Source organism: Emys orbicularis, chromosome 3 (genome assembly GCF_028017835.1).
Source record: "Emys orbicularis isolate rEmyOrb1 chromosome 3, rEmyOrb1.hap1, whole genome shotgun sequence".
Lineage (NCBI taxonomy): Eukaryota > Metazoa > Chordata > Testudines > Emydidae > Emys > Emys orbicularis.
In genome coordinates this window covers 24218120-24230288 of record NC_088685.1, presented here as the reverse complement: position 1 = coordinate 24230288, position 12169 = coordinate 24218120, and the positions used below count along the sequence as shown (strand labels likewise).

Genomic DNA, 12169 nt, shown 5'->3' with positions numbered 1-12169 from the left:
ATCAGTATGGAGGCCTAGTGACTTCACTGATGTCTGTCTGGGAACTGATTGCAGGATTGGGGCCTTAGGGTGCAAGGTAGTAATGATTACTTATTACTTAGATTGTAACCTCTTTGGGGCAGGGACCATTCTTTTGTTCAGTGTTTGTATAGCTCCTAGCAGTATGGGGTCCTGCTCCATGACTCGGGCTCCTAGGCACTTCTAGTACAAATAATTAATTAATCATTCTATTTTGGGGGGATTAGCAAGAGCTGTAACAAACACCTAACCTTATCAAATACTCTATATAAATGCAAATATATTTGACTTATTGATTGATAGCTCTATGGCTCTAATAATTGTAGTACCTACTGACTAAGAACTAGCTGATCAAAGGCAAAATTCTAGATTTAAATAATAAACAAACCAACCTTTATTTTTTAAGCCACAGAAACACAAACAATTCAACAGTTCCAGAAATGTGTCAGCGCTTTCATTGTCATGTTTTACACAGCCAAATGGAGTGGGTGTATATTTTGTTTATGAACATGCAAATAAAAATTACTTTTATACAGAAACTACGTAAGCTACATTTCAGCCTGGAGCATGTTTTTATGACAATTATAAATCTTTAGAAAATAAGATTCATAATTAAAACACTGACCAAGACTCCAGCACCTCCCAGTCCCACAAACTCATGTGTTCTTGAGGTTACATCCAATTTGCCCCATATCAGGGCAGTGTTCATGCATCAATCTTGAAAGGTGCTGAGTGCTAGTGACTTTCATGGGTATAGGAGGTGTTCAGCTCTTGCCAGGATTAGGCCCATAGTTAGTGGCAACTATCCCTTTCTGGTGACTGATGGTTACGTTACCCTTATGAAAGCAAATTCCACAGGGATCTCCTAAAAGTGCTCTCCACACCATCGGTGATGTGTTGACCACAGTGTAGGAAACTCTGTATTATACTGCTTTCCTCTCAACCATAACGAAGTTGATCAGATAGAACAGGACTAGCTTTTAACGTTTCAGGTATCCTTATAGAAGGAACGGATGCTGTGACAGAATTCAGGCATTAATAAAAAGGAGAGCAGCTGACAGAGAAAAACTTTCCTAAAACTGGATGGGTGGGGGCCTAAATGTGCAGTATCTGAATCAACATTATGATGACAGCAAAGGGCTGGGATACAATTTCTACAGCCCTAGGGCAAGATAAAAGTAAAATCATCATTTACCACACAGACCATGCAATACTATGTAAAGGAAATGAGTAGGTGCCTTCCAAATTATAAATGAAGTATGATAATTATGGTAAGAGTCATCATTTAGGATAATTAGGAAGAGAACATACACATTATGCTTTACCAGACTTTGGGAATAACCATCAATAAACAGCAGGAGTAAAGGATGAAAAAAAAACAACAACCTAAAATGAGTCCAAGATCAGTTTCTTTAGGAGACCCATGAGGAGATCTAAAACCAAGGTTCTGATCACTTGTGCTTGCTGAAAATGCTGTGGCTCTTTGTACAACAGTAGAAGTACTAAACCTGGCATCCTTGCTAAATTCCAAGTTAAGTAATAACCCGTTAAACTCAGCTCTCTGACACAACCTTAACTATGGGTTTTATGTGACTGCTCCACCATAATATCTACTTCTCCTAAAATTATGGCACTTCTTGCAAGTGTAAGAGTATTAAAACTGATCCTGGCTAAATTCCAATTTAAATAATAACTAAATCTGTTTACCTAAAATTCCCTCTGTAGGCCAACTGAAGACAGTAGTGTTTCTGTGCATTATTAAATAATTGCACAGTTATTTTCCGCTGTATCACTGATGTAATACTTTGGCACGTCACGTTTTAATTGCTTGTGTGGATATAATCTGGAGGCAGCAAAGGCACCTAAGAATGACTCTTAGTAAGATTTTACTGGTCAAATGCTCAACGTGTAAAGACAGCTGCATTCCAGATGACTATAAACATTTCTCTAAGAACTACTTAAACAGGCTTGGCAGAAATCAATTTTTATTTTTAAGCATTTTTAATTTTTATTGAATTTTTACAGTTGCACAAAACTAAATTTTAAGCATTTATTTTTATTGATTTACATTTTCATGTGTGTAAATGTTCAGAAAATTAGGGTGTCAGACAATTATTTAATTACAGTCAACAAGTTAAAGACTTGACATTTTGTGTTTTAAAGGTTAACATCACATGACAAAATATACAAATAAGTTCTCGAGCAGCATTTTTCTTTGTCTAGTAAATTTCTATTATCGATGGAAATATTTGTTCATGGGTTTGTGTGTGTACAGTGAAATCGACATTTATTGACATTTTCCAATAAAAATCTAATCCTTCTAAGCCTACTTAGACATTCAGATAAGTAGAATTTGTAACACTGTCTATAACTGGGGTAACTTCCATTAAGGTTACAGCTGAAAGCAGTCAAATAAATCAATACATTGTCCAAACAGCTGAGCTGTATGCATAAGAATGACCATACTGGGTCAGACCGAAGGTCCATCTAGCCCAGTATCCTGTCTTCCGACAATGGCCAATGCCAGGTGCCCAACAGGGAATGAACAGAACAGGTAATCATCAAGTGATCCATCCCGTTCCCCATTCCCAGCTTCTGGCAAACAGAGACACCATCCCTGCGCATCCTGGCTAATGGCTATTGATGGACCTATCCTCCATGAACTTATCTAGTTCTTTTTTGGACCCTGTTAGTCTTGGCCTTCACAACATCCCGTGGCAAAGATTTCCACAGACTGACTGTGCATTGTGTGTGGGGGGGAAAAATACTTCCTTTCATTTGTTTTAAACCTGCTGCCTATTAGTTTCATTTGGTGATCCCTAGTTCTTGTGTTATGAGGAGTAAATAACACTTCCTTATTTACTTTTTCCACCCACTCATGATTTTATAGACCTCTATCATATACCCCCTTAGCTGTCTCTTTTCCAAGCTGAAAAGTCCCAGTCAATCTCTCCTCATATGGCAGCCGTTTCATACCCCTAATCATTTTTGTTGCCCTTTTCTGAACCTTTTCCAGTTCCAATATATCTTTTTTGAGATGGGGCGACCACATCTGCATGCAGTATTCAAGATGTGGGCGTACCATGGATTTATATAGAGGCAATATGATATTTTCTGTCTTATTATCTATCCCTTTCTTAATAATTCTCAACATTCTGTTCGATTTTTTTTGATTGCTGGGGGCTCTTCATGGAAACTAGGGGAGAAATGAATCCTCTGCCCCTTTTTCACCCAGCCAGAAGAACCTATAATTTCCACATTGCACCTGAGAACCAAGCACTACAAATAATTGGAAGTCCTGTTGGAGGAAGAATGTCTTAAGCACGGTCATGAGTGTTGTAAAATAATAAATACAATTGCAGTGCTGAAAAAGGATATGCAGTAGTGTGTTCTCAACTCGTGGGCACCCCTCATCTCTAGTCACACTATTGCACAGGGTTCTTGTTTCTGGCACTCCCTCGTGGGCTCTCCTTCAGCCCTGCAATGGCCTTTCCCACCCTTCATCTGCTCCCAGCTCCCCCTCGGAGTATTCTGTAGCTTGGCTCTCTGGCCAAGTCAAATGAAAGGCTAAATCCCTTCCAGGGCAACACAAACAAATCTCCAAACTAATACCCCTTAATACCTCTCAGGCTCCATCTTGTTGTCCCTACCTCAAGGCTTCCCCTGCCGGCGGCCTAACCTGCTCCTGTAGAGTTCTTCCTATGTTGTTTCCTGTCTGTTAAATCCTATCCCAGGACATCTCTCCTCCAGGAAGACCTGTCTCCTCTGCTGTCTCCCTGCAACTGAGTTCCACCTCTTCTGGCCACGAGGCAATTATTTATCACCCCCCAGCTGCAGCACATGACTAACTGGGATTCTTTCCCTTGCCTTGCAGATGGTGGGGAATAAGCCTCATCACAGGATGGTTGCTTACCTTACAGAAACTGGGGTTTTTCGAGGTACATTGTCCACATGGATTCCAATTCTGACATGCAAGTGTCACATGTATGTGAGATCAGATTGTTTTTGGCTCATAGTATCCATTTGGACTGCGCCTTCACCCTGGATGTCCTTGTGTCCCCTGTCCAAGGGCAGAGCAGGCCCAGCTGTTCCTCAGGTCCTTTTCTATGAAAGAGTGAAATTGGATCTCTGTTGTCAGGGGGAAGCTTTTCCTTAAATTTGGACAGACTGGAATAACTGTTAAATTCATATTTTGCTAACAAAACCTGATAGTTAGTGATACAGCATTGTAGGCTTGTAGAAGAAATGACCTGTCTTCCCAAAAAGTCCAACCTCTTTGTGTCCTGGTCAGCCAGCATGGGTTGGAATGCTGCAATCTAGCTGTCTCTGTGGCTGCTTGTAGAATCAGAGAGTTGGGTGGGAGAAAAGACATTAAGCCCCTTTGTCGGTGATGAAATAACCTCTCTTAGCCCTTTTAGTAGTAGGAGGTACATAGGGTGGGAGTATGCCAGATCACTTTGGCTGGCTCCATGCTGGCCTCATTAACTGGGAGTGCCATTGTGCATGGACCTGTAGACTGCAAAATACCCAGGATCCAGTGTTGGGAGTCTCGGACCTCCTCCAATGGTATGTAGAGGTCATTAACTATTGTCTGAAGCAGCTCCTGGTACTGACTGTGCTCATCTGGTGGAGATGGTGAGGACGGAGTGACAGTTTCATCCAGAGATGAGGAGGAGATTCTCGTGAGATCCAGGTTAACGTCTTCCTTCTCATATTTCAACAGATCTGGTGGGCGCCAAGTAGGAGAGGTGTGGTATGACTCATGAATGGATCCAGGGCATCTCATAGAGGTTCCAGGGACCCCCAATAAGGCAGCAGCTGGATGGGGAGGAAGGACCCCACTGCACTGGGTACCCTTGGTCCTTGGGGAAGGCATATCTGGGGAAGGCATTCAGATCTCTTTGACTATCAGGACTCAGCTTTCTATGAGGAGATGGACTGACTGGGGCATAAGACTCACCTGAGTCTGAGAACTGCTCTCGCTCCATTGGTGGGTCTGATGGTACTGGTGGGTGGATGCTCCTGCCCCAGGGTTAGAGAGGGGATAGTTCTAGTGTCACTGATGCAATTTCATCCTCCAGTGTGGCAATGTCCCTCAGGAGGTCTGGGCTGGAGAGCAGAGGCCACTGAGGGTAAAGGAGGAAAATGTCCCCTAGTGTAGTGTAGATGTCCATACAACCTGGTGTTAAAGGTGTTCCAACAGTTGGGACCGATGGTTCCAATGTATCCCAGGAAGTTGTAGCTGGGCAGTTCTTTGAAGGACCATCTGGTACTAGGGAAGAATCAGTCCAACACTTCTGGATGGAGCTGGCAAGTGTCAGTCCTCATGTTTTGGAGCCAGAGCCACTAATGGATCCTGGGTTTTTTTGTGTGATTTTTTTTTTTTTTTTTTTTTTTTTTAAACAGCAACCTGCTTTACCCTCCAGCCTGGGGGGTCTTTTGCAGTCCTGGACCCATCAGATCCACACACAAAGGCTCACCTGGTATGGATGGGCTCAGGGAGGGATCCCTTCTTTTACGTGCAGATCTGGACAGGGATCTGTCCTTACGACCACGAGTGTGCCCCCTACACTCCTGGAAAGAAGAGCCCAGCTGTAGACTCCTCTCCTAAGCTTGTGCTTGGAAGAGCGCTGCTTGTCTGATTACCCCCACCCATACATCGGCCCAATCTCCCCATCTTGAATCAATGAGGCCTCATAGCCTTCTCCATAAAGTGTTTCCTTAATCGAAGCTCATGAGATTCATGTGTTCTTGGTGGAAATGAGTGGCAGATGCTGAACTTTGCAGCAATGTGCATCTCCCCCAAGCAGCAGAGACAACATTGGTGATTGTTGCTCACAGAGAGGGAGCGAGAGCAGGGGAGGCAGTTCTTGAATCCTAGGACTCTGGGCATAGTCCCAGTCTGGGTGGAGGGAGTCCCTGTTACGGGGAAAAAACTCCTTATACTGCAAACTCTAATTATACGATTATAAAAACTATGAAGCTAGCTATGTACGCATTTACAGACTTAAGGATAAAAGCTAGAGAAATCTGTGGACACAGGGATTCTGACTCAGGCCATGCAGTGGTAAGAAGAAACTGGAGAAGTGTCAGCTCACACTGCTCTTATGCCTTTGGTCCGAGGCATGAGAAGAACTACTGCGCATGTGAAGGCTAACGTTCACAGCTTGTTAGAATTTACAGATTCAGGCACATGGCATGCATGCACACTCATGTGCGGCTCGAGGGACCAGCACTCGAAGAACGTTCAGTGATTTATATTTTTCTTGCACTACCCTCCACCAGAATTTCCACGGTGACTGCCATGTATCAGAAGAGGTCTTGGAAGATTTTAAAGTCATGTGGCTACCTAGGAGTAGAAGAGATGACTGTCTCATCGGGGAAGGAGGAAGATATTGCAGTTGGATCAATTGGTCTTCCATTTTCTGAAGGTGTTCTTCCCCATTCTCAGCTCTTAAGGAGAGTGAGATGTATGGATTGGGGAAACCAGTGCTGCTTTGAAGGGAAGAAACAAAATGAATATACTTTTTCCAAGCAGGGAGCTAGAGCCACGGTCATAGAGTTTAAGGCGAGATGAGACCACTAGATCATCTAGTCTGATTTCCTCTATATCACAGGCCACCAGCACCGCCCTGCACCATAGCTACCTTGTATGCTGTCCTCAAATCCCACTCCTCACCTGAGCAGGAAAGCTCATTGGTTCAATGGTAGCATTGCTAAGTGGTCCTGACAGGATAGATCTTTTGTCTCAATTTACTAGGCACTGAAGGTGGTGACCTATGACTAGTCTTGCTCTGGAAGTCTTGCTTCTTCTAATCCTTTCTGATGACTGGTTGGCAGGAGTCTTGACTGCTCTGTCAGATTCAATAGTCAAGAGGTTTCATCTTTGAGGAAGAACGAGCCCAGGAGCTCAATGTAGAGCTGCAGCTTTCAGAATTAGTCAAAAGTCAGTGTTCAGGCTTGGCAGGATCCTTTGCCTCAGGTCTTCCTCAAGATGCCAGTAGAAAGAACTTGAAGTGGGCTGCCCTCACTGTGTCCTCTTGGAGGAGTGATACATTTGAGCATCCGTCAGGGATGTATCCCTTGCAAAGACTAAAAAAGCAGCTGGAGTGCCCATCACTGAGTGGGATAGCAGCCTCACAAGAGGGGCAAGTTTTAAATCTTGGGGATTGTTTCAATCATATTGGCTTGTGGCCCAGTACAAGGAGTATCAAGCAGCTGCTGCCCCTCCCAACCAGATGTAAACAAATAAACCAAAAAAGCCCTTCTAACTGCACTACCTGCCTAACGAGATTGCAGAGTGTGCAGAGTAAGTGGACACTGCAGAGGTTCCACTTTGCTGCCAGGGGTGGTAAGAAGGAACTGAGGGACAGCTGGGTCTGCTCTAACCTTTATGCCCTCAGCTGAAGGAGCAGGAGAACATGTAGGGTGCAGCTGTGAGCCCACTGGACAGCACTAGCCAAAGAGAATCAGCTTGCATGTGCACCAGAACTGGAATCCATGTGACAAATCACTCAAAGATTTGAAACAGTACATAACACCATTACCAGAGCAAAGCTAAAAAACTGAGCAAACTATGGTGTCCTCTAAATCTTAGTAATAAACCAGAGACCTAAAATCGCAGGCTGAAGTACTTTAGGTTAAGTACCTTTATACACAAACAGAAGCAGAACCTTTTTGTGCTAGTTTTCTTGTTTATGGGCTTTTACTATGGTGTTCATCATCATAGTATTGGATACTAGTTAAGAGAGATCTCGTACAGTAAGTACTTCAGTCTAAGAACAGTGGGATTTTCAAAGTGAAAGATGGATGGATTCATTGGACAATACATTTCATCCAGCATTATTCTCAAAGAAACACTACAGTGCTTGAGCAAGGGTTTTATAAAATATCAATTGCCAAGCATTTTACCAACATTTATGTTCTGGTCCTTGAAAAGAACTCCTAACAGTTATGTTTAGTATGAATCTCACTTTTATTCTTCAATACTTTTAACCAACAGACCTAAGTAGTCTCCATGTAAGTTATATAAAGCTGTGGAAGACCCTGATTATCATGCTATGTAGAAAATGTTCATAATTCTACGTCAAATTGAGTGATCAGTTGGAAAAGTTCTTGAGTTTCACCAGTATTCAAAAAAATGTGATTACAATAGCCTGTGTCAATAGTATGTATACTGTTCTGTCAAACGAACTTTTAATTTTGAAAAGGCACTTGCTTGTTACTCAAATGGCACTGTTTTTTTTTCTTTTAAACTGTATCTATTCCTTTGAGCCTAGGTGATTAAGTCCCAGAAGCTGACAACTGAAATATATGAAGAACCTTGAATTCAATAATTAGAATAAAGAAAACTGCAAATGACCACAAATTGTATTTTCACGAGGATACATTAGAATATTGGTCCGTGCAAATTTGTCCCTTGAGGCCACATGTAGAGCTAAATTGGATTACTGGAAAGTAATAGAGTCTGTGGCCAGCCAAGAGCCTACCTGGAACACCAAAGAGTGAGGCAGAGGATTGAAGTCTCTTCACCCTTTCATGACTCACTCACTCTTACTAGTAAAAAACCATCCAGATCCAGAAGTCACATACAGGACTCATACTGCACAAGGCCACGCTTTACCTCTTCTGATAGAAGAGTCTGAAGCAATTATTCCATTAGAACTTTACTAGTTGGTAAGAACAGGAAACACAAAGTGACTAGACCAGTAATTTTCATCGGAACACTGCATTTTTATGAGAGGTATAAATATATTTCCACAGTTGAAGCTGTGCTGAATTAGGAAGCGGGCAATTCATGTAATTGTAATTGAGGGTATAAAGTATGTTTTGTTTCCTACAGAAAAACACAAGACCAGGTATATTTCACAGTGTTATTCACATTTTCATTTTGTTTTTACAGCATATACAAGTGAACATTACATTATTCATTATGAACCACAAGGAGCAGGAGACAGACCTAATCAGGCTAGACAAATTGGTCCATAAACAATCCATATCAAAAGGATACCCTTGAGAGAAAAAAAAAAAAGCCTAGTGGTTCTATCCAAACCTCAATACACTTACTATGTATTGAAGGAGAGTGGGGGGAAGGGAATCGATCTTCAGGTGCTTGTATCTCTTCTGTGCCAAAAAATTCTGTTATGAAAATGATTGGGAGAAGATGATTCAGTGGCTACTGAATATGTTACAGCTTGAAGATCCTGTTTAAAGCCAACCATGGTAGAATGGGCTGGTAGGGGGCTGGGAGTACTGGAATGGTGATGTCAGCTTCTGCATAAGAGTGCATGCTGCATCGGTTATAAACACACCCAGCAGCATCGCGTTCAGTGTACCACTAACTGAGGTGAATATCAGCATTTTACGTTGTAACATATGCACACAGTTTGTACAAAGGACAGAATAGAGAAATTGAAAAATATCTCAAAGTGAAACTTTGGATTCCCATCGCCTGTGTCAACAAAGGCATAATCTTCAAGGCTATTTTATGTATTTTGAGGGAAAGTCCCAACTCAAGATGATTGGGGTTCTACCTCTAGCAGAGAGGAAGTCTGGTGTTGAAAACTAACCTTCATGCAACAAATAACTGGAATGGAAATTAGAACTGTGCTTATGAAAAGTCAGAAGCAAACCACTAGATTACTGAGGAGGGTATTAATGACAGATCCACAGTCTCAGACGTAGGCCAGACTAACCTCCAGCAAGCTGCTTTGTTAAAGTAATGCTACAAGAATACAACAAAAAGATATATAACACCTAAAATTTTATGCTGCAAGGAAACTTCTGTAGATTTTGATAGGAACAGTAAGATGACAGAACTCCATATACAAAATTATACCACTGCTGGTTCTTTTTTCCTCATCATCAGAGCCTTACCATAACAGACTTATGTCATCAGTGCTCAAGACATAGACTCCAATAGCTTGTAGATTAAAAAAAAAGTTATGCCATCAAAATTAATGTTCTACACAAAATACTTCAACAAAATACAAGCACTTTTTTCATCTTTCAGAAACTGAAAGTAAGCTTTTTTTCAAAATATTTCCATAGGCAAAGGATTAAAAAGGATTTTAATTATACACATATGGTCACAATTCTGCCTTAAAAAGATCATTGGGAAATGTACATAAGGCCGCTTGTAAATGTACATCATCTTCATGTTACTGTTACAATGTCATATGTCCAGAGAAAAAAATTGACAGTATCATACATATTTGCTTTAGGTTGGGAGTAGGCTATTCAAAAATACAGTACTCTTCTGTACAAAAAAATCATGCCACATTTATTAAGATGGAAGAAGCATTGGTTTCTCGGGTAACCAAATATTTCAATCCATTTCTTGCTTACTATTCTTATTATCCTGACTTAAATTTTCAACTGATTCATTTCCCAAAATGTCCATATTAACAGAATCAACAGCTATGTTATAAAGAAAACATAATGTTTCTCACAATAGATAAAAAGAAAGCTGGTTCATATTTCTGAAACCATATAAAGATAGAATTTTTAAAAAATCACTCTTGATTTGTTGAAATAAATTTACATTATACAACACTATATGCCAAGGCAAAGAGGGGAGGGGGATATGAATATACACTAAAATGCAAATTTTTGTCCCCAAAGGGGGTAAAACAAATTACATTTACAGCATGAAGGTTTACAAATGTACATCTGTACAACCAAAGTAAGCATCACTACTAAATTAGCAAGGCTTGTAATAAACATCGAAACAAGAGATTTGTTTTCAAACTGTAAACTTACACCTATTAACTACACGTATACAATGCATATATTTATAGGAAGCAAAAAAGCTATCTGAATATTTAATCATGCTTACACGTTGAGCTATCAAGTTTACTGTTCAGTGGCCCCTTTTCTCCTCCATCAATACCTACTTTTTTGCATCTACTGTGAGAAAGCAAAATAAATGCTCAACACTTTCAAATCATGTCTTACAATTCTATATGCAAATTAAAAAAATACAAAACTCTACTGTTCCCGCATTGCGAAACTGACTGTAAAGTTAATGCAGGATTATTCTCTATTCAGACAGTACTTTATTGTATGGAAGTACCACCATGATTTTATTCCTCTACCTTGTACAACAATATATAAGTATATACACATCACTTTTTTTTTTTTTTTTTTTTTTAAATACATTGCTAGAGAAAATATTAGGGCATTGCATTTTTTTAAAAAAATCATGGCCACAGCAAATGACGGATGCTTGTCTTTAAAGTTTCCATTGTTTTGTCAATCCCTACTTTAGTTTGCCGTGCCCTTTTTGCTATTTGGATATGTTGTGAACCACCAAAATACAACTTAACTTTCTGTTACATGTTAAATAATATTTATGCAGTTGATCTATTTTAATCTGGTATAAAAGACTCCACACAAAGGGGGGGGGGGGGGAAGACATTCTATTTACAACTCTAGAAACCTGTTGTGCTGTGATAGTGGGTAGACCTACCAGATTGCAAGCCAGTGTATTAAAAGAATAATGTACTTTTTCCCTTTAAAAACTATTTTTCAGTGACTTTACAAGGTAAAAATTTACAAAATATGTGACAGCTATTTTGATACAATTACATCATATACAGGCATTCTGTGCTTTGTCAGCAGTTCAATCTGATAGGTTTCCGGGCCAGGGCTGGAGATATTTTATAATTCACTCCCCAAAAATATACACAAGAACAATAAAAATTTTACAAATGGATGAACAGAGTCAATAAATAGATTTAAAAAAATCAGAACATTTATAGTTAAGTTGTGGGTTTTGATAATTCACAATGAAATTTTTCATTCAAGTTGCTGCCTGTATGTCTGGTCTTTTACAGCATCCCATTTGGTGGTCCTCCGATTGGCCCCAGATCAGCACTGTTCTTCAGGTAATACTTCTCTAACTTGGCCAGTATGTGTTTGCCATAGGTATATTTACGCAGAGTTGTAATGTGGGGTCGAATCTACAAGAAGAAAAATCTAGTTAACTTGTATCTAAAAATCTCTTAATCTTATCTACAATAAATTATTCTTAATTTAAATATTTTCAAGTGGAGCCCTATATTTCAAAGGTTACAAAGAGTTTCCAGAAAGATTTACAATTAGATTCTGAAGAACCAGAAGGCCAAGTGAGCCTTTTTCTTACTACAAG

General features: G+C 40.2%; 1 protein-coding gene across 3 annotated transcripts in view; it reads right to left on the bottom strand.

The window, feature by feature from the left end:
- Positions 1 to 8669: 8669 nt before the first annotated feature.
- PUM2 (pumilio RNA binding family member 2) overlaps positions 8670 to 12169 on the bottom strand; it is a 108402-nt gene continuing 104902 nt past the window's right edge. For all 3 annotated transcript variants that reach the window (XM_065402160.1, XM_065402162.1, XM_065402161.1), the window contains exon 21: positions 8670 to 11981. In XM_065402160.1, the coding sequence (XP_065258232.1) occupies positions 11850 to 11981 (132 nt within the window). In that variant the 3' untranslated portion in view covers positions 8670 to 11849. The remainder of the gene's footprint in view (positions 11982 to 12169) is intronic.